Source organism: Panthera pardus, unplaced genomic scaffold (assembly GCF_024362965.1).
Source record: "Panthera pardus isolate Hobbes unplaced genomic scaffold, ASM2436296v1 HiC_scaffold_13, whole genome shotgun sequence".
Lineage (NCBI taxonomy): Eukaryota > Metazoa > Chordata > Mammalia > Carnivora > Felidae > Panthera > Panthera pardus.
In genome coordinates this window covers 130,154,119-130,178,394 of record NW_026526688.1, presented here as the reverse complement: position 1 = coordinate 130,178,394, position 24,276 = coordinate 130,154,119, and the positions used below count along the sequence as shown (strand labels likewise).

General features: G+C 35.0%; 1 protein-coding gene across 4 annotated transcripts in view; it reads left to right on the top strand.

The window, feature by feature from the left end:
• CCSER1 (coiled-coil serine rich protein 1) overlaps nucleotides 1–24,276 on the top strand; it is a 1,274,715-nt gene that overhangs the window by 282,355 nt on the left and 968,084 nt on the right. For all 4 annotated transcript variants that reach the window (XM_019464289.2, XM_019464296.2, XM_019464304.2 and 1 more), the window contains exon 5: nucleotides 3,802–3,922. In XM_019464289.2, coding sequence (XP_019319834.1) covers nucleotides 3,802–3,922 — 121 coding nt within the window. The remainder of the gene's footprint in view (nucleotides 1–3,801; nucleotides 3,923–24,276) is intronic.

Here is a 24,276-nt window from a genome sequence, read left to right as displayed (position 1 = left end):
AATTTCATTTTTTATTCATTTTTTTAATATATGAAATTTATTGTCAAATTAGTTTCCATACAACACCCAGTGCTTATCCCAACAGGTGCCCTCCTCAATACCCATCACCACCTCCCTCCCACCCTCCATCAGCCCTCACTTTGTTCTCAGTTTTTAAGAGTTTCTTATGCTTTGGCTGTCTCCCACTCTAACCTCTTTTTTTTTCCTTCCCCTCCCCCATGGGTTCCTGTTAAGTTTCTCAGGATCCACATAAGAGTGAAAATATATGGTATCTGTCTTTCTCTGTATGGCTTATTTCACTTAGCATCACACTCTCCAGTTCCATCCACATTGCTACAAAGGGCCATATTTCACTCTTGCTCATTGCCACTTAGTACTCCATTGTGTGTATAAAACACAATTTCTTTATCCATTCATCAGTTGATGGACATTTAGGCTCTTTCCATAATTTGGCTATTGTTGAGAGTGCTGCTATAAACATTGGGGTACAAGTGCCCCTGTGCATCAGTACTCCTGTATCCCTTGGGTAAATTCCTAGCAGTGCTACTGCTGGGTCATAGGGTAGGTCTATTTTTAATTTTTTGAGGAACCTCCACACTGTTTTCCAGAGTGGCTGCACCAGTTTGCATTCCCACCAACAGTGCAAGAGGGTTCCCGTTTCTCCACATCCTCTCCAGCATCTATAGTCTGATTTGTTCATTTTGGCCACTCTGACTGGCATGAGGTGATATCTGAATGTGGTTTTGATTTGTATTTCCCTGATGCAACAGGGAAAATTTTAAATGTAGTAGATTTTTCTTCTCCCAACTATGTTGGAATTGTTTGATGTAGACTCAAAGCACATGCTAAGAGTAAATTAAATTAAAAAAAAAAAGAGAGAGAAGAAGAGTAGAAGAAACAAAAATCTGTTTGATGGCATTAGAGAGACAAAGAAAGCAGCTCCCCCCACACATACTTTGACACATACTCGATACTAATGTTTGTATCTTGAGTGCCACATATTTGCTTGAGATTCAGTTCTGCTCTTGGCGGTCATCTAGTTTATATCACAGACTCCACCCCTGAGTGGATTAGTAATTCAGCAAATATTTTTAGCGGAAGGTGAAGAACATTAAGATCTGTTCTTATACTTCTTTCTCTTTGAGATCATAGTCCCACACTTCTTGGCAGACTTGTATGACCTTAATTGTATTGTTGCCTTCTCTGTCATTAATGTGGCTATCATCTTTAGTATTTGCCTCTTTCTGTATTGGGGAGAGGGTTTAATTTATTGTTTGCCACTTATTGAAGTGAGTACTTAGATCAGCAATTATTGATCTTTCATTTATAATCAATTCAAACACCACTTACATCACTAGAAGATTTCATTTCTTTGCTACACTTCTCATTTCCACCATCAAATTCCTTCCTTAGATTATCCATTTTTGTAAAGTGTCACATGAGTTCATCACTGGGAGACAAGGAAACAATGGGACTACATACTTTGAGACTTGGGCTTAAATTGAGTAGCAGATGCATCATGACCAGTTATTGATAGACTTTGAAAAAAGTGATGTGTGTGTCTAATCATGATGCACGTTTCTTATTTGTACTCAAAGTACATGCTCAGAGTAAGTAGAGACTATTTGTGTAGTGATTTGCGGATCAAAGGGCTGCTAGAGAAGTTTATAGTTTGTACAATTATACACAGTATCGATAATCATGCGAACTGAAATGTGAGCCATTTTTGAGAGTTCTGGTGTTATTTAACTAAACCATGTAACTTAAATTTGTGCTTATCAGAATCATGTAAAGCAAGAATTTACAGCTTTTTTTTTTTTTTTTAAATTTTTTTTTTTCAACATTTTTTTATTTATTTTTGGGACAGAGAGAGACAGAGCATGAACGGGGGAGGGGCAGAGAGAGAGGGAGACACAGAATCGGAAACAGGCTCCAGGCTCCGAGCCATCAGCCCAGAGCCTGATGCGGGGCTCGAACTCACGGACCGCGAGATCGTGACCTGGCTGAAGTCGGACGCTTAACCGACTGCGCCACCCAGGCGCCCCAAGAATTTACAGCTTTATTGCATTAATTATCAGTAAAATTTAAATTAAAGCGACAATGTGATACCACTATATACACTTATAGGAATAGCTGTGGTAGGCAGAATTCTAAGATGACATGTGACTCTAACCCTTGTATGATTCCTTCCACTGGGAAGATGGGACATCACTACTGCAATTATATTATATTCCATGGCAAGAGAGACTTTGTAGATGTACTTATGATTACTAACCAGTTGACTTTGAGTTAATCATAAAGGCGATAATCTGTATGGGCCTAACCTAACGAGCTTTTGAAAAGCAGAGTATATCTTCCCCAGTTGTTAGCAGCAGAAGAGATCAGAGCATGAGAGAAATTTGATGCATGAGAGGGTTTTAATGTGAAGAATATTCTTCATTGCTGAGATAGACAAGCCATTGACCACTGACTTATCAGAAGCTTCTAGGAGTTCAGACTGATCCCTGGCCAATAGCCAGCTAGGTAAAGGAGACATGAGTCCAACTACCTCAACAAAGTAAATTTTGCTAACAATGTCATTAATCTCAAAAATGGATTCTTCCCCAGAAACCTAACAGCACAGCCTGGCTGTGAACCTGAAATTGGTGTTGTGGGAACTTAACTCTTGAGTGGGAATTATGTAACAAAGTTTAGGTCTTTCTTTGTAATCTGTATACCTAATCAGAGAACTCAACTGAGTTCACTGGACTTCTTACTTACAGAATTATGAGATAATAAATGGGTGCTGTTTTAAGCTGCTAAATTTGTGTTAATTTTTCATGCAGCAATAAAAAATTCGTACAGTAGTAAAATTTTAAAAAACTGGCAAAAGTTAAGTGTTGATTCAGATGTGGAACAACTGAAACTCTTCTGTTTTGGGGAATGCAAATTAGTCCAATCAGTTCAGAAAAACGTTTGGCAATATCTACTAGAGGTGAAGGTGGGACATATGAACATATCCCAAGAGCAGTTGCTAGACATTTTTCAACACAATTTTATTTTTGCAATAAAATAAAAAAAGAAAAAAGAAAAAAAAATGTAGAGGTATGTTTATAGACATTTCAAAATAGCCTCAGAGCAGAGCAGTTCTAAATGTCCATCACCAATAAAATGCATAAATATATTTTGTAAATTCATTCAGTGCAATGCTACACAGCTATGAGAATGAACAAATACTGCTACACATGAATGGGTCTTATAGATGTATATTGAGTGAAATAAGCCACAAGTAAAATAGTACACACACAGAAGAGGATGATTTCCTTCATGCTAAGGTCAGAAATAGACCAACCTAATCTATGGTTATTTAAGTAATAATAATGGTTAAGTTTGGGGGCTGCAATAGTGATTGGGAAGAGGTACCACAGGGAGTTTTAGGGTTCTGGTAATGCTTTACTTATAGATCACAATGCTGATTAAACAGTTGTGTTCATTTTGGAAAGATTCATTTAACTGTATATGATTTATGCACTTCTTATTCTTCAATGAAAATCTTTTTTTAAACAAAGGGCTATAAAGTATTGGCAGCACCTTTTCTCCTGTGTGGCTTAAAAAAATAAAAATTACCTAAGGTCATTCAGCTAGTGAGTGGAAAGACTCAGAGTGGAAAATGATAATGAGAGATCATTTAATGGTAATTAATGTTTTAGTCAAATTATACCTTTCATTTGACTGAAAATTTAAAAAAAAAACAGAAAAAGGGAACGTGTAATAGTCAATAAATAATTTTGACATTTACAATTAATTTTTTTAATAAAACAGTTTGCCGGGAGGATTCATACCACTCTGTAGTCTCATGTGCTGCTGTGGTCCTTACTCCTATGGAACCAACCATAGAAATGAAGAAAAGAGAAGAACTAAAATTTCCTGAACCTTCCAAACAGTAAGTTATTTGTTTAATGCTTTAGAACTTTGTAAAACAAATTAGATGACTGATCAGAATTGGATTGCTCAGAAATTATGATTTATAATGAATGTGTTAATGCTAGTATATCGAAAGGACAGAAATAATTTTGTATGATATTTAAAAAGTCAATCTATCCTTTATTGTGTCAGTGAATAACTTCTGCATCTTCTGCCTTCATCTGTTTGAGCTATATTCCATTCAAGTTTCGTTTTGTTACCTTAGGGACATGAAGCATTTTATTTCTTTAACACAGGTGATGGTGGATACACTGTTCTTGGATGGCTTATTTTATAGTTGTAGGCTTTGGTTGTGTAAAATGTGATCAGTTCTTAATATAAACTTACTAGCTTAAAGTTGGCTTGCATTTTTATAAGGAATGAAAGTTATTAAGTATTTTAAATAAATTACTCTGAAAATTTACACTAATGCTTCTACATTTTTACTATATAAGTTTCACTTAAATTTAGATTTGGTCTTATATTGAATAAATGATACATTTTTTTTCTTACAGAGAGAATTAAATTCATGGTAAGAAATGTAAACTCCATGCACTTGACATGTCAAATAAGCTAGAATATTTCCAGGTATGCATTATATAAATGAAAAGGGGAAGCTGACTGATATTTTCCAATGAAACTAGTGCCATTCCCACTTTAAGGTCTCAGACTGGGGACTAGGTGATGGATGGTGTTGCCATGTAATCTGGCTGACCACCACATGAGCCAGGTAGTACCTTGAAGCACCTACTGTTTTCCCCATTGGTTTACACTGTATCACACTTGTTTTGTTTCTGATGTGTTTCTACTGGATGAGTTCCTGAGGACAGAGTTTCCTGGAACATGATAGTGCCTGATACTCTTTGTGAAATCAATTAGAAAATCCTTTAATGTTACATTCAATAATGTTGAATTCAAATGGAGCAATGTATATATTTGATAGCATGAAGATAGGCAGTATTAATATTCTCATTATAAAGAAATACTAACCAATTCAGGAAGTAATGATTGTAATTCAGTTTTAATACAATCTAAAAGTGAAAACAACTTAACTGCTCTTAATATAGTCTAATTTTTAGGTTCCAATTTTTTTGTCTAATAGGAGGAAAATTACATCTCATGTATGCCAGTGGAATTATATTAGAAAACCCAAGTGCATTTTCTGCAATATCTGAATGAGTTTACATAAGTTACCTATATATTTATAAATAGGATCTTAAATTCTTTTAATTATGTTTTAGTGATTTTTCTTAAAGCTGGGAATAGTGTTATTTGCTTACATAAAATACCCTTTTTTCCAGTCTTCAGCTACTTCATAAATATTAATTATTCTTTATTCTGACATAAAGCAGACTATTAACTGGCTCTCTCTCTCTCTTTTTTTTTTTTTTTTGTCCTTTTCTGTTACCCTGCATTCACTCTGATGCTCCTTTGTATTATCTGAATCTACTTTCTTATTAAACATTCTCACTTAACAATATCATTCATTCATTCATTCATTCATTCACATAGCTTTGTTACTGTTTTTGTTTTCCTGAGTCAGAGAGTCCTTCGTTAAAATCTTAATTCTGCTACGATATATATTAGATGGAAATTGGGGACATTTTACTAAACTCTCTGTGCTTTCCTTTCTTCATCTGTTAATTGGGGTGATACCACCATCCTTTTGCAGTCATTGTATTATGTGAAGTCATATTGGTAAAGGACTCAAAATCTAAAAATCCACAAAAGTATTAGTCATGTTATCCCTTCCATAGCTTCAATTGTCAACATTATCAATGACTTACAAATGCGTATTCTTCTTCTGAAGGCTTTTCTGAATGCAGGTGTAATATTTAAAGTTGTTTACCCGAGTAGGTATTCTACTGAATCTTATAGTACGTATACCTAAAACCAAATTAATGACATCTATAAGCCCTTAAACATTGATTCTTTCTGACTTCTATATTTATGTACAACCACCATTTTTTTCCTTTTCTGAAAAATCTCATTATGTTTTCTCTCTCACATCTCACATTCAATTACTTATTGGTTTCTTGATTAATGTCTCCATTATATTAATACCCTTTTTGCTGACCAGGAAGGCAGATATACCACATATTTAAAATTTTTTTCTAATATTGTATATTCAATTGTGATCCTAATGAAGACATTCAAATAGTGGCCATTGTATCAAATGGAGATTACATATGCCCTTCATACTTCAAACTGCTATTTTGAGAATTAATTGATACATATGAATATATGACAAAAAGACAACATAAATGCAGAGGCATAGCAATTAATTCAAAACTCTCATTTGCTAATGAGAGCAGCTGCATTGTAAATTGGTTTTAGAAAGATCAAGGGTAGTGATTCGTTTTGGCTCATGTAATTAAAAAAGTATAGAGGTAGAAACTTCCTCCAGTATGTTTGAGTCTGGTACTCAAATAGTGTCATAAAAGTTCATTCTTTCCATCTGCATCTCTTTGCTTTGCTTTCCTCTGCAGTTTTCATTTTCAAGGAGGGTCCTCTAAAGGTGACATTACTGCCTTCAGCAGCTAGTGGGGAAGATTTTTATCTTTTCAGTAAATCCAGTGGAAAGAGCTTCTCCTTCCCTTTAATCAAAACAAAACAAAAACCAAGATTTGAATGTCACTGGCTTTGACTAGCTTAGCTTATTTGACATGATTTTGCTGAAACAATTGCTGTGTCCCAGAGTATTTGATGATGTGATTGACTAGAACCAGGTTACGTGACAGACTCTGAGGCAAAGTGTGAAGGTGAGAGGGGACGGGTGATTCCATCCTTGAAATATGGATGATGTTGATAAAACAAGGCAGGGATAGATGCTAGGAAGACAAAACAATGGATGTTCAACATAACTAATAATATTATCACCATTAGTTTTACAAGTCAGAATTCTATATATTTTTCAAACCAAAGACGTTGAGAGACATTAAAATACAATTATGAATACCTTTGTTTCTTGTTTTAGGTGTTTATCACATAATTTTATTTCATATCAGCTAGCTGTGCTATTGAGGCCATTAGGAATTGAGGCCTTGGGTAGGTTTTTGGTAACTTTCTTAACCACAATTTATTCCTTTTCAGTGTGGAAGTTACTTTATCTACCTTATAGTGAAAGTCCTGAAGCACAATAAAAAGGAAAGAATATTAAAAAAATTTGTATTTTTTTACAACAAATATGTTAGGGAAATAACCACATCACATTTTTATAAATGAAGTTACCAAAACCCTTTATGATATTACTTTTGTGTTTTGGGCCTTCTCATTAAGAAATATAATTCACTAATATAATACTGACATATTAGAATGTTGTAAGTTGAGGCATTGTGTTTAGATACCTAGTGTTTTCTTTAAATTCAGGAAGAAATTATTTCTTGAAATAATTTTCCCCTCTATACAGACTTCATATGATAAATTCATAAACCACTGAGTCTTTGAAACGTAGGACCCTTTAGAGTCATGTAATTCAGAACTCAGCAAATCTCTTGCTAAGAAGAACTTGCTAAGAACAATTGCTAAGAAGAACATATCCTCTCAGTGTATGGGCTTCAGAATACATAAGATTGTACAGGAGACAGAATATGTATGACAGTTTATTTTTGAGGATGTTATAGTCCAGGTGAGGAATGAAGTCTAGGTGAAAAACACAAACCTAAAAAAGATAAACCTCAGGCAACAGATGCTATTTATCAATGTAAGATACAGATTTAGGTTAGGTGTATGATTACTTAAAGTTATGTAAGACTTATTGATATATCAGTATAAACTTAGGAAATAAAGCCAGAATATTGGTCATAATTATGGCATTGTGTCGATATATCACTTTAGAATGTAAGAAAAATCTTATGACTGAAATATTTACATTTTAAAAATTGTCATGTGTTTATCAGGTTTTAGACACATTCAACTAGGAAAATATAAGAGTTAGGAATTCCTATAAGGGATAAAGTATAAATTTGTCAGCATAGCAAATAATAGGGAGAAAACATCCAGTCTTTTAGGAAAGAAAGCTATATTCTGAGCACTATAGCGGGAAAGAATTAGAGATTTTCTCTTTTTTTTTTTTTTTTTAATTCTTTAAAGGTTTTTATTTTTTTTATTTTTATTTTTTTTATTTTTTTTTATTTTTTAATATATGAAATTTACTGTCAAATTGGTTTCCATACAACACCCAGTGCTCATCCCAAAAGGTGCCCTCCTCAATACCCATCACCCACCCTGCCCTCCCTCCCACCCTGCCCTCCCTCCCACCCCCCATCAACCCTCAGTTTGTTCTCAGTTTTTAAGAGTCTCTTATGCTTTGGCTCTCTCCCACTCTACCCTCTTTTTTTTTTTTTTTTTTTTTTTCCTTCCCCTCCCCCATGGGTTTCTGTTATGTTTCTCAGGATCCACATAAGAGTGAAACCATATGGTATCTGTCTTTCTCTGTATGGCTTATTTCACTTAGCATCACACTCTCCAGTTCCATCCATGTTGCTACAAAAGGCCATATTTCATTTTTTCTCATTGCCACGTAGTATTCCATTGTGTATATAAACCACAATTTCTTTATCCATTCATCAGTTGATGGACATTTAGGCTCTTTCCATAATTTGGGTATTGTTGAGAGTGCCGCTATAAACATTGGGGTACAGGTGCCCCTATGCATCAGTACTCCTGTATCCCTTGGGTAAATTCCTAGCAGTGCTATTGCTGGGTCATAGGGTAGGTCTATTTTTAATTTTCTGAGGAACCTCCACACTGCTTTCCAGAGCGGCTGCACCAATTTGCATTCCCACCAACAGTGCAAGAGGGTTCCTGTTTCTCCACATCCTCTCCAGCATCTATAGTCTCCTGATTTCTTCATTTTGGCCACTCTGACTGGCGTGAGGTGGTATCTGAGTGTGGTTTTGATTTGTATTTCCCTGATAAGGAGCGACGTTGAACATCTTTTCATGTGCCTGTTGGCCATCCGGATGTCTTCTTTAGAGAAGTGTCTATTCATGTTTTCTGCCCATTTCTTCACTGGGTTATTTGTTTTTCGGGTGTGGAGTTTGATGAGCTCTTTATAGATTTTGGATACTAGCCCCTTGTCCGATGTGTCATTTGCAAATATCTTTTCCCATTCCGTTGGTTGCCTTTTAGTTTTGTTGGTTGTTTCCTTTGCTGTGCAGAAGCTTTTTATCTTCATAAGGTCCCAGTAATTCACTTTTGCTTTTAATTCCCTTGCCTTTGGGGATGTGCCGAGTAAGAGATTGCTACGGCTGAGGTCAGAGAGGTCTTTTCCTGCTTTCTCCTCTAAGGTTTTGATGGTTTCCTGTCTCACATTCAGGTCCTTTATCCATTTTGAGTTTATTTTTGTGAATGGTGTGAGAAAGTGGTCTAGTTTCAACCTTCTGCATGTTGCTGTCCAGTTCTCCCAGCACCATTTGTTAAAGAGACTGTCTTTTTTCCATTGGATGTTCTTTCCTGCTTTGTCAAAGATGAGTTGGCCATACGTTTGTGGGTCTAGTTCTGGGGTTTCTATTCTAGTCCATTGGTCTATGTGTCTGTTTTTATGCCAATACCATGCTGTCTTGATGATGACAGCTTTGTAGTAGAGGCTAAAGTCTGGGATTGTGATGCCTCCTGCTTTGGTCTTCTTCTTCAAAATTACTTTGGCTATTCGGGGCCTTTTGTGGTTCCATATGAATTTTAGGATTGCTTGTTCTAGTTTCGAGAAGAATGCTGGTGCAATTTTGATTGGGATTGCATTGAATGTGTAGATAGCTTTGGGTAGTATTGACATTTTGACAATATTTATTCTTCCAATCCATGAGCAGGGAATGTCTTTCCATTTCTTTATATCTTCTTCAATTACCTGCATAAGCTTTCTATAATTTTCAGCATACAGATCTTTTACATCTTTGGTTAGATTTATTCCTAGGTATTTTATGCTTCTTGGTGCAATTGTGAATGGGATCAGTTTCTTTATTTGTCTTTCTGTTGCTTCATTGTTAGTGTATAAGAATGCAACTGATTTCTGCACATTGATTTTGTATCCTGCAACTTTGCTGAATTCATGTATCAGTTCTAGCAGACTTTTGGTGGAGTCTATCGGATTTTCCATGTATAATATCATGTCATCTGCAAAAAGCGAAAGCTTGACTTCATCTTTGCCAATTTTGATGCCTTTGATTTCCTTTTGTTGTCTGATTGCTGATACTAGAACTTCCAGCACTATATTAAACAGCAGCGGTGACAGTGGGCATCCCTGTCGTGTTCCTGATCTCAGGGAAAAAGCTCTCAGTTTTTCCCCGTTGAGGATGATGTTAGCTGTGGGCTTTTCATAAATGGCCTTTATGATCTTTAAGTATGTTCCTTCTATCCCGACTTTCTCAAGGGTTTTTATTAAGAAAGGGTGCTGGATTTTGTCAAAGGCCTTTTCTGCATCGATTGACAGGATCATATGGTTCTTCTCTTTTTTTTTGTTAATGTGATGTATCACGTTGATCGATTTGCGAATGTTGAACCAGCCCTGCATCCCAGGAATGAATCCCACTTGATCATGGTGAATAATTCTTTTTATATGCTGTTGGATTCGATTTGCTAGTATCTTATTAAGAATTTTTGCATCCATATTCATCAGGGATATTGGCCTGTAGTTCTCTTTTTTTACTGGGTCTCTGTCTGGTTTAGGAATCAAAGTAATACTGGCTTCATAGAATGAGTCTGGAAGTTTTCCTTCCCTTTCTATTTCTTGGAATAGCTTGAGAAGGATAGGTATTATCTCTGCTTTAAATGTCTGGTAGAACTCCCCTGGGAAGCCATCTGGTCCTGGACTCTTATTTGTTGGGAGATTTTTGATAACCGATTCAATTTCTTCGCTGGTTATGGGTCTGTTCAAGCTTTCTATTTCCTCCTGATTGAGTTTTGGAAGAGTGTGGGTGTTTAGAAATTTGTCCATTTCTTCCAGGTTGTCCAATTTGCTGGCATATAATTTTTCATAGTATTCCCTGATAATTGTTTGTATCTCTGAGGGATTGGTTGTAATCATTCCATTTTCATTCATGATTTTATCTATTTGGGTCATCTCCCTTTTCTTTTTGAGAAGCCTGGCTAGAGGTTTGTCAATTTTGTTTATTTTTTCAAAAAACCAACTCTTGGTTTCGTTGATCTGCTCTACAGTTTTTTTAGATTCTATATTGTTTATTTCTGCTCTGATCTTTATTATTTCTCTTCTTCTGCTGGGTTTAGGCTGCCTTTGCTGTTCTGCTTCTATTTCCTTTAGGTGTGCTGTTAGATTTTGTATTTGGGATTTTTCTTGTTTCTTGAGATAGGCCTGGATTGCAATGTATTTTCCTCTCAGGACTGCCTTCGCTGCATCCCAAAGCGTTTGGATTGTTGTATTTTCATTTTCGTTTGTTTCCATATATGTTTTAATTTCTTCTCTAATTGCCTGGTTGACCCACTCATTCGTTAGTAGGGTGTTCTTTAACCTCCATGCTTTTGGAGGTTTTCCAGACTTTTTCCTGTGGTTGATTTCAAGCTTCATAGCATTGTGGTCTGAAAGTATGCATGGTATAATTTCAATTCTTGTAAACTTATGAAGGGCTGTTTTGTGACCCAGTATATGATCTATCTTGGAGAATGTTCCATGTGCACTCGAGAAGAAAGTATATTCTGTTGCTTTGGGATGCAGAGTTCTAAATATATCTGTCAAGTCCATCTGATCCAATGTATCATTCAGGGCCCTTGTTTCTTTATTGACTGTGTGTCTAGATGATCTATCCATTTCTGTAAGTGGGGTGTTAAAGTCCCCTGCAATGACCACATTCTTATCAATAAGGTTGCTTATGTTTATGAGTAATTGTTTTATATATCTGGGGGCTCGGGTATTTGCCGCATAGACATTTATAATAGTTAGCTCTTCCTGGTGGATAGACCCTGTGATTATTATATAATGCCCTTCTTCATCTCTTGTTACAGCCTTTAATTTAAAGTCTAGTTTGTCTGATATAAGTATGGCTACTCCAGCTTTCTTTTGGCTTCCAGGAGCATGATAAATAGTTCTCCATCCCCTCACTCTCAATCTAAAGGTGTCCTCAGATCTAAAATGAGTCTCTTGTAGACAGCAAATAGATGGGTCTTGTTTTTTTATCCATTCTGATACCCTATGTCTTTTAGTTGGCGCATTTAATCCATTTACATTCAGTGTTATTATAGAAAGATATGGGTTTAGAGTCATTGTGATGTCTGTATGTTTTATGCTTGTAGTGATGTCTCTGGTACTTTGTCTCACAGGATCCCCCTTAGGATCTCTTGTAGGGCTGGTTTCGTGGTGACAAATTCCTTCAGTTTTTGTTTGTTTGGGAAGACCTTTATCTCTCCTTCTATTCTAAATGACAGACTTGCTGGATAAAGGATTCTCGGCTGCATATTTTTTCTGTTTAGCACACTGTAGATATCGTGCCAAGCCTTTCTGGCCTGCCAAGTTTCAAAGGAGAGATCAGTCACGAGTCTTATAGGTCTCCCTTTATATGTGAGGGCACGTTTATCCCTTGCTGCTTTCAGAATTTTCTCTTTATCCTTGTATTTTGCCAGTTTCACTATGATATGTCGTGCAGAAGATCGATTCAAGTTACTTCTCAAGGGAGTTCTCTGTGCCTCTTGGATTTCAATGCCTTTTTCCTTCCCCAGTTCAGGGAAGTTCTCAGCTATAATTTGTTCAAGTACCCCTTCAGCACCCTTCCCTCTCTTTTCCTCCTCTGGGATACCAATTATGCGTATATTATTTTTTTTTAGTGTATCACTTAGTTCTCTAATTTTCCCCTCATACTCCTGGATTTTTTTATCTCTCTTTCTTTCAGCTTCCTCTTTCTCCATAACTTTATCTTCTAGTTCACCTATTCTCTCCTCTGTCTCTTCAAGCCGAGCCATCGTGGATTCCATTTTGTTTTACCACTGCTCTTAGATCTAGGCAGGCAGAATATTTGTCTTGGGTTCTGCACTTGAGAGAATTGAGTTATGTCCCTTCTCTGACTCTGCCTCTTTCTGCAAGGCATGAGTTCCAAAGAGCCAAGGATTCCCACGCACTAGGAGCCTGTGTATCCACCAGCCACCATGCTAGGATTCCTTGCTCAAAGAGCCATGTGTCCTCCTCTCTAGGGTGTAATACCCATGGCCCACAAGGCTTCAGAGGAGCATCTGATCTCTGGCAGAGGTGGACAGAGCTTAGAAGAGTGGCTGGGGCATTCTCTCTCTGGCCTGTGAGACTGAATATGTGGGAAGAAGCCCAGGGTCAGAAGGAAAGAGGGGCAGGCTAGGTGTATGATGAATTAAGCTGTATCAATTGATATTACTTGTGAGAGGATCCTTCTATTTTTTATGGTCTCTATTCACCTTATTGGAAGATGTGGCCGCATCAGTCACTAGTTTCACTGGTTGATTAAATAACAACAACAGCAAAAAATACTCAAGGAAGTTGATTCTTTTCAGACTTCATGTGTTAGTCAAGAACCAGTGGATTTTACCAAATAAATAAATAAAAATCTCCAGAGAAACTATTCCCCTTGATTGAGTGTTGTTATTTCATTTTTCTGCAGTTTATTGCTCCTTAGTGAGTCATAATATCTGGTCTCTTGTGCAGACAATTTGTCAAGCCATGAAATTTCATTGTAACATTTGCATCTGGTTTGACAATCTATCTTTATACATTGAACACACAATTGCTATTATTCAGATAAATTGGGACAGCCTGATAAGATGACTGAGGTGTTTCAGTTCACCAGTGCAATACAGTACCATTGTACTCTTCATAGTGCAATGTAAATACAATTTATCAGATCGCTGAAAAAGACTACAGGGGCATCACCATTGTTGTGAAAGTAGCTCTTATGCAGGGGTAAAAGGCAAGGTGCCAACTTCCAACTACCCCTACTAACATCATCCCATGGAAAAATTCTGTTTTCAGATAAATGAAATATTCCATTTGAATTTATCCTATAATGTAGATATTAGCATAACTTATTTAATAACACTATAAACAAATGTTATATTATTCAATTTTAATTTACTATTTTTCCCCTTCCAGGGAAGATAGACTAGTAGAAAAATGAAAAGCTTGGAAATCTAATGTATTTATATTCAATACTAATTTTATCGAATTCAAGGACCCTCATGGAAAACATAAGCACAATAGCACCTGCTTTGTAAGGTTGTTTTAATTATTCAGTATTTCAGTGTAATAATTCTGGGCGCAAAGGAGAAAAACAATAAAAAGTAACTGATTTAATATCTCTGTGTGAAAAAGTTGGGGATGAGAGTAGAGGATGGGGACCTATAAAAATATATGATATTATATGGAATTTATGATTTTAGATGTTTCCTAAAGTTCACTTAATCATTACATGTGATTATCTGCTTATTTTTAAAATAAGTGATACAGTTTTTCATCTGGATTTGATAATACCTTTTATAAAAATACTGCCTTTTAAAAATCTTCTGTAATATGTAGGATATTAATAATAGGTATTCAAAAATAGTGGAAATTTTGATTTTTTATTCGTTTTTGAAGTAAAATACATTGTCTTTGATTTAGAATGTAGAGCCAACCATTATAGTTGTCTGAAATTATCAAGTTGAAAATAGAGTTAAGTTTGATTAATGAATAACCATTGTTAATATTAACATAGTAAATATTTGAATAAGAGTAATTTTTGAACATGTCACATGGAATTCAAACAGTAATTTTATCATACATATTGAAAAGAAAGATTTCTGAACTATGAGTCTGGAAACTTGACTCCCATGTCTGGAACAGGGCAAGGTTGTTTGTGTTTCTAAACTATAGTTATCTTTAAAACAAACATTGGTGATAACAAATTTCACAGAGAATTTTGAGGAGTTAAACTATGAGAAAGCAGGTTGTAAAATGTGAAAGAATCCACTTTTCTTCTTTGCTTTTTAGAGGAATCTATATTAACATTTATGAATATTCTCAAATCTCTCTGAATTATAGGATCAATGTGATAGGAAAATCAAGGTATTTGTGGAGTAATGAACTCCCACGCACTTCTATAATATTTGCACACCTCTCATGTTACTTACTCCCCCAAAATATAATTGCCTATATTTTGTGTGCTCACCAGACATTGAAGACTGGTATTCTTTGAAGATAGATATTTTCCATAAATCTTTTCTGGTTTTGTTTTTGTTTGTTAAATCCTGTACTTAGCAGGATTTAGCAAAGTTTTATACGTTGTAGGCATTGAATTATCATTTGTTGAATCTGAAAATATATTGTTTAAAATAATGTGTTTGTCAATTCAATAGTACTTAATACAGTTCATTTTAAGAGTTGTGTCGTGTTCTAAGCTTTACAAATATTAACTCATTGAATTCTCCCTTTATGTGCTATTATTATCTTCAGGTTACAACTGTCAAAACTAGGGCACACAAAGATAAAGTAACTTACCCAAGATGACCCTTTTAAAAAGAAATAAATTATACTTTCTTTTCAGTTACTTTCATTACTAAGTGTTGAACCTGACACACTAGGCATTTTTGTTAATCTCATATTCTTTGTATAGATAGACATTTACAACCTAAAAAATATGGATGCCATAATAAACCAATAATGGGAAAGATGATTAGCATTTGCAAATCAGAATAAATAGAACTAAAGTAACAAAATTTGTCACTGTTGATTATCATAATTAATCAGTGCCTCTTCATCTGTGCATACATTTCTCCTCAAATGAACCAAGAAGGAAAGAAAACTTTTTAATGTTTTTGTCCTACTAAGTGTAGTTAACCTTACTAGCTACTTGTTAACACTTTTTTTGTTAGCTTCTTTCTTTTTTTCATTTCTTTGGAAAATAACTTTTATTAAGATCATATCAATAAAGTTAGGCTTACACATTTTGTCAAAGAATAAAAAGTAACATACAGATTTAGAGAGAGAAAATAAGATGGTGAAATAAAACAAGGGCTTTCCCCCCAATGTCTCCAGTTAAAACATCACATGCTTTAAGACATATCATAATATAACACATCACAAGATTATTAAAAGAATTTACATACTTACTCTTTTAAAAATTTAGTTACTGAATGATTTTTACTTTTTTACAGAAGTCAGCTTAGTATTTTCTCTGTAATTTGGACCAGAAATAAGGTCTTGTTAATAGTTCTGCCTGGATCTGAAAGGGATAATGAAGGGCCTACAAGGAAGATACGTATAAAGATGAATACGGTAAAAGGAAGATATGTATAAGGATGATTATGGTAAAAGGATGGGTTTTAGGGGTGCCTGGGTGGCTCAGTCGGTTCAGTGTCTGACTTCAGTTCAGGTCATGATGTCACAGCTTGTGAGTTAGAGCCCTGCATTGGACTCTGTGCTGTCAGCTCAGAGCCTGAAGCCTGCTTTGGAGTCTGTGTCTCCCTCTCTGCCCACTCGCATTCTGTCTCTCTCAAAAATAAATAAACATAAAAGAAATTTTTTTTTAAAAGGATGGGTTTATAATAGTCAATGGATATAGGAGTCTTCCTATCACTGAAATTTTTATGTGACTAGTATGAATGATGTAGGTGGATTCAGGCATTATAGGTGTAATGGGACCCAGTGATCTTTCAAATTTCTTCTCGTCTAGAGAAACTGTTCCAAATATTATTATTTAATTTAATAATGATTATTATTAAAGTCAAGGTATTTTATAGTTATTTGGTTTAAATATGTTATACTAAGCTTAAGACAAGACATAACATAGCTTGGTCAATTACATGATTAATGTTTTTATTTTTATCTTTTTCTAACAAAACTAAGGTAGAAGAAAAGATTTTTAAAGTGCTGTGTTTGTCGTTTTGGTGACTTTTTTTTTTTTTTTTTTTTGAGAGAGAGAGAGAAATTGAGTGAGCATGAGCAGGTGAGGGGCAGAGGGAGAGAGAGAATCTTAAGCAGGCTCCGTGCCCAGTGCCAAGCCTGATGCAGGGCTTGATCTCATGACCATGAGATCATGACCTGAACTGAAATCAAGAGTGACACTTAACCAACTAAGCCATCTAGGTGCCCCAAAGTGTGCTGTGTTTTTATATTCTTTTTATTTATATTTTCTATGTGTTTCATTAGTCCATGCCAGTTATAATTTCACTGGAAGGAGTTTTTGCATTCATTTGGTTTCATTTTTAATCCGTATGAGATGGTTGAAAATTCATGTTGCACTTTTGGGTTTTCTGCACAATTAGGATAGTGGCCAATTTTTATCTACATGCCCTGAAAAATTCTATGTTGTACTTTTTACTAGTAGTTCATTACTCTTTATTAAACTGAATGTAGTTGTAATCCTTTTTATGTGAGATGTCAAGATATTAGCAAAGTTCTAAAGTGTCAAGCATTTGATATCTTAAGTTTAAAGAAACAGCCACACCATATAGTAGAAAATAAACTAAAATACACAAAATGGGATCATGACCCCATCTCTTTCATAACCTAAATGTCTTACCTTAAGTAAATAAGGTGATTCCTGTGTTCCTATCTCCTTTTTAAAATGAACATTTTTTTGAGGTCCCATAATCTCTACAGTCTAAGTTACCATTTTAACATTTCTTTGTGCTGTGTAACTCCAAAAATTTGATATAATAAGCAATAAAAACTAAATATCAGTGAATTTATAATAATTTCAATTTTAAACATTTTTGTCATTTAGAAACCCGTCTATTATGTTTACATCAAACTATAAACTCTAGTATCTTCTAAGCTAAATTCTGTCACTTTCTAGATGGAAATTTAAACATTTTTCCTGTTTTAGTAAAACATCAATGTATATTTGAATTTTTTTTTTTTTTTTTTTGCATCATAACCTGATTGACTGAATAATGTCAAGGACTGTTAAGAGTATAAATGCCAAAAATCAATATTAGACTAGTGAGATTCACAGAATTATATTTTTATACACTTTTTGTCCTAAGTGCATTATTTCTATGTCATTATAAATAACTATGAAAATAATCCCATGCTTGATCACCCACTCATAATGGGATAATATAGGAAAGCTAGAGAAGTAATCTCTTTTTTCTTCCTATTTTTCCATTTGAAATTCACATATTTCACGAGAAATATACTCATCATTAAAAAAACAACTTAAAATTACTGTATTACATTGAATTGAGCACACATGCTTTATCATTTAATTGGAATAAGAACAAATTAGAAAGCATTTTTAAAATGAATGAAAGTTTACTTTCAGAACATTGATAATGTCAGAGAATATGATGGGAAGCAGCTGGCTGATAGTAAAGACAGCAATTTTGTGATTTTTGATTTAACATAGTTTCCAAATCTTTCACATCATTAATTATTGGGGCAGTTTAATTTTTTTTTTTTTTGCATGGTGAATGGCTACCCTTTAAATTTAAAACTAAATACTTGATTCAGTTTCATAGTTATAAGATTAATATGCCACAAAGAAATATTATTTTTCTCCTTATCTTAGAAAAAATAACACCAACATGAAATGACTTGTTAAATCTACTGTGGTATTATCCTAACTATTGATCACATTTTTTCCTATACCAATAGTTGACCTGGAGGGAAAATAAATTATTAGAAGCTACAAAAAGCCCTGAAAGAAATTGGAAACAATTTTATTTCCCCCATCACCATGATGGGATTGGGAATGTTATAACAATATTACAATATCTTTTATAGTTTTTATCTTCTTAACAAGACTGACATGTTAAGCCTAAGGTTGTCCTTTGATGACCCAGAGGCCCTGGAAAGTAATCTGTAACTACTTTTTGGTGTACCATACGAACTGAACTGAGAACAAAATGGAAGTTTAAAAGCATGTTAAATGAATTTTCAGGTGCTATTGAACACACTGCTTTCTAACTTTGTCTTCAGGAATTTAGTTGAGTTGAAGGACTAATTCATGAAAGTTTGTCTGTCTTGTACCAGTAAAGACAAAGTTTGGTTCGAGTTTTATTGATCCTCTATTTCACTATTAATACAGCGGATGATCTCTAATGCCAGAAAAAATTACTTAATTTTCAATAGGGCAGAGACACTTATGTATATTTTTATTATTACTCTTTTAGATTATAGGATTAAATTTAAAAAATTAATGTTTATTTTGAGAGAGAGAGAGAGAGAGAGAGAGAGAGCGCGCACGAGTGGGGGAGGAGCAGAGAGGGAGACACAGAATCCGAAGCAGGCTCCAGGCTCTGAGCTGTCAGCACAGACCCTTTCGCAAGCTAGTACTCATGAGCTGTGAGATCATGACCTGAGCCGAAGTCGGATGCTTAACTGAGTGAGCCAACCAGGGGCCGCGGTACTCTTTTAGATTATAAATGAGATATATTCAACTTAAAAAAAATAAAGGAAAAAAAATGCAGATTTACAGACGTATAGAATATATCTTTCTTCAGGGAACTTATTTCATATTTTTCTCCTGTGCATATTTTATGTATACTATTTTGTGCCTATAGGAAGAATACTGATGTAAAAATAGCTATTGTGTGTACTTTGTAAATTTAATATTCATTTGGCACTAAAGGAACTCATTGTTTCAATTTAAATAAAGGTTCAGAGATTTTACTGGGTTTGTTAAATTTATAGATGTTAAACATTGATCATTTCTCCTGTCCCAAAAAGAAATCACTAAAAATTTCAATTAAAATTTCATATTAAGGCCCCATAATTCTAGATCAATAATAATAAAAATAAATGTATAAATTATTAAAAATGTCAAAATATGAAAATTTACATAAATTTATAAAAAGTAAATTTATGAATGTTACTCTTCTTTATGTTACAAATAAATATTTCTATTTATGTGCAGCATTGTTACCTTATAGTAATAGCACACCTTTTCAAAAAACAGTATCAAAATGAACCAATGAGATATGTTACTCTGAAACCAGGAATTTATTAAGTGTAAATATTACTTCTGAGCCATTGAATTGACAGAACGATAACAAATGTGCACTATTCATGTGAAATCAAGTAACCAGGCTTACGTTTGGTAGGTCAAAAATTTGTGGAATAAGTTATGGTTTTGCTGTCTTTAAAATAAGAGCTCATGTAAACCATAAGTAAAAAGGGAATACGTACGTGCTGTTTATATGTGCTGTTTTCTGCACTGCTCACACCCTTGCTCTAAAGGAGATTTGTTGGTAAGTTGCAAGACTGCCACTTCATGCCAGAATCCATCAACATTTTAATTATGTGTTCAATGACATATGAAACCCTTTTTAAAAAGCATGGGGAAGTACTGCAATTTGTGTAGAAAACACTACGGTATTTCCTCAAAAAAGTAAATATAGAACAACCATATGAATCGGCAATTTCACTTGTGTATGTATACCCAAAGTAATTGAAAAAAAAGGACTCCTACAGGTATTTGTACACCATGTTCACAGCAGCATTATTTACAACAGCCATAGGTATTGAAGTTGTATTTACAACAACTTCAATAGGCTGAAGCAACCCAGGTGTCTGTTGACAGATTAACAGTGATATATACATACAATGGAATATTATCCTTAAAAGGAAGGAAATACTGACGCATGGTATAACATGGATGGGCCTTAAAGTCATTATGTAAAATGATATAAGCCAGTCACCAAAGTACAAATGCTATATGGTTTTACTTATATAAGGTGCTTTGAATAGTCAGATTCACCAAGGCAGAGAGTAGAAAGGTGGTCTTTAGGGGCTGAGGAAGGCAGAATGGGGAATTATTTAATGGATGTGCAGTTTCAGTTTGGGAAGATGAAAGTTCTGGAGATGTTGGTATAACAGGTCCCAAATGCCATCTATCAAAGATTAGTGCCACATTGATAATGTTCACTAAATCAGTGGTTAAACACACAGATTCTAAGAGCCTTTCCTAGGAGATTTATATATATATACACACACATATATTTTACATATATATGTATATATGTAAAAGAATATTCTCTTATAACATGTATTTGCTTGCTAAATATTTATAACAATTTTTTAAAATTATTTCCCAAAAATTATTTTTAATGATCCTATTAAGGAACTAATCTCAAAATATTATAAGAAAGGTATCACTCTATAAAATCTGGCTTAACGTTGGAAAATCAGCTTTTTTAAAAAAAATGTGAGCTTCTATGTGCAAATAGATTCACTATTTAAACACACTCACTACAATATTCAAATTTAAGAGATTAAAACCTTATATGATAACAAAGAATCACCTCTGTTGCAACTCAATTTGCCTTTCAAGTTAGAACTCACACAATCATACCATCACTGTCCCAACTTTTATAATACCATCTCCTGACAGTGTTTTTTTTTTTTTTTTAGAGAAGGGATTTCATTTTTTTTTCAATATATGAAATTTATTGTCAAATTGGTTTCCAAACAACACCCAGTGCTCATCCCAAAACGTGCCCTCCTCAATACCCATCACCCACCCTCCCCTCCCTCCCACCCCCCATCAACCCTCAGTTTGTTCTCAGTTTTTAACAGTCTCTTATGCTTTGGCTCTCTCCCACTCTAACCTCTTTTTTTTTTTTTTTCCTTCCCCTCCCCCATGGGTTTCTGTTAAGTTTCTCAGGATCCACATAAGAGTGAAAATATATGGTATCTGTCTTTCTCTGTATGGCTTATTTCACTTAGCATCACACTCTCCAGTTCCATCCACATTGCTACAAAGGGCCATATTTCGTTCTTTCTCATTGCCGAGTAGCATTCCATTGTGTATATAAACCACAATTTCTTTATCCATTCATCAGTTGATGGACATTTAGGCTCTTTCCATAATTTGGCTATTGTTGAGAGTGCTGCTATAAACATTGGGGTACAAGTGCCCCTATGCATCAGTACTCCTGTATCCCTTGGGTAAATTCCTAGTAGTGCTATTGCTGGGTCATAAGGTAGGTCGCTTTTTAATTTTTTGAGGAACCTCCACACTGTTTTCCAGAGCGGCTGCACCAATTTGCATTCCCACCAACAGTGCAAGAGGGTTCCCGTTTCTCCACATCCTCTCCAGCATCTATAGTCTCCTGATTTGTTCATTTTGGCCACTCTGACTGGCATGAGGTGATATCTGAATGTGGTATTGATTTGTATTTCCCTGATGAGGAGCGATGTTGAACATCTTTTCATGTGCCTGTTGGCCATCTGGATGTCTTCTTTAGAGAAGTGTCTATTCATGTTTTCTGCCCATTTCTTCACTGGGTTATTTGTTTTTCGGGTGTGGAGTTTGGTGAGCTCTTTATAGATTTTGGATACTAGCCCTTTGTCTGATATGTCACTTGCAAATATCTTTTCCCATTCCGTTGGTTGCCTTTTAATTTTGTTGGTTGTTTCCTTTGCTGTGCAGAAGCTTTTTATCTTCATGAGGTCCCAATAGTTCATTTTTGCTTTTAATTCCCTTGCCTTTGGGGATGTGTCAAGTAAGAAATTGCTACGACTGAGGTCAGAGAGGTCTTTTCCTGCTTTCTCCTCTAGGGTTTGATGGTTTCCTGTCTCACATCCAGGTCCTTTATCCATTTTGAGTTTATTTTTGTGAATGGTGTGAGAAAGTGGTCTAGTTTCAATCTTCTGTATGTTGCTGTCCAGTTCTCCCAGCACCATTTGTTAAAGAGACTGTATTTTTTCCATTGGATATTCTTTCCTGCTTTGTGAAAGATTAGTTGGCCATATGTTTGTGCGTCTAGTTCTGGGGTTTCTATTCTATTCCATTGGTCTATGTGTCTGTTTTTGTGCCAATACCATGCTGTCTTGATGATGACAGCTTTGTAGTAGAGGCTAAAGTCTGGGATTGTGATGCCTCCTGCTTTGGTCTTCTTCAAAATTACTTTGGCTATTCGGGGCCTTTTGTGGCTCCATATGAATTTTAGGATTGCTTGTTCTAGCTTTGAGAAGAATGCTGGTGCAATTTTGATTGGGATTGCATTGAATGTGTAGATAGCTTTGGGTAGTATTGATATTTTGACAATATTTATTCTTCCAATCCATGAGCACGGAATGTTTTTCCATTTCTTTATATTTTCTTCAATTTCCTTCATAATCTTTCTGTAGTTTTCTGCATACAGATCTTTTACATCTTTGGTTAGATTTATTCGTAGGTATTTTATGCTTCTTGGTGAAATTGTGAATGGGATCAGTTTCTTTATTTGTCTTTCTGTTGCTTCATTATTAGTGTATAAGAATGCAACTGATTTCTGTACATTGATTTTGTATCCTGCAACTTTGCTAAATTCATGTATCATTTCTAGCAGACTTTTGGTGGAGTCTATCGGATTTTCCATGTATAATATCATGTCATCTGCAAAAAGTGAAAGCTTAACTTCATCTTTGCCAATTTTGATGCCTTTGATTTCCTTTTGTTGTCTGATTACTGATGCTAGAACTTCCAACACTATGTTAAACAACAGTGAAAGTTGTTTAAACAACGGTGAGAGTGGACATCCCTGTTGTGTTCCTGATCTCAGGGAAAAAGCTCTCAGTTTTTCCCCATTGAGGATGATGTTAGCTGTGGGCTTTTCATAAGTGGCTTTTGTGATGTTTAAGTATGTTCCTTCTGTCCCGACTTTCTCGAGGGTTTTTATTAAGAAAGGTTGCTGAATTTTGTCAAATGCCTTTTGTGCATCGATTGATAGGATCATATGGTTCTTATCTTTTCTTTTATTAATGTGATGTATCACGTTGATTGATTTGCGAATATTGAACCAGCCCTGCATCCCAGGAATGAATCCCACTTGATCATGGTGAATAATTCTTTTTATATGCCGTTGAATTCAATTTGCTAGTATGTTATTGAGAATTTTTGCATCCATATTCATCAGGGATCTTGGCCTGTAGTTCTCTTTTTTTACTGGGTCTCTGTCTGCTTTAGGAATCAAAGTAATACTGGCTTCATAGATTGAGTCTGGAAGTTTTCCTTCCCTTTCTATTTCTTGGAATAGCTTGAGAAGGATAGGTATTATCTCTGCTTTAAACGTCTGGTAGAACTCCCCTGGGAAGCCATCTGGTCCTGGACTCTTATTTGTTGGGAGATTTTTGATAACTGATTCAATTTCTTCGCTGGTTATGGGTCTGTTCAAAGTTTCTGTTTTCTCCTGATTGATTTTTGGGAGTGCGTGGGTGTTTAGGAATTTGTCCATTTCTTCCAGGTTGTCCAGTTTGTTGGCATATAGTTTTTCATAGTATTCCCTGATAATTGCTTGTATTTCTGAGGGATTGGTTGTAATAATTCCATTTCCATTCATGATTTTATCTACTTGGGTCATCTCCCTTTTCTTTTTGAGAAGCCTGGCCAGAGGTTTATCAATTTTGTTTATTTTTTCAAAAAACCAACTCTTGGTTTCATTGATCTGCTCTACAGTTTTTTT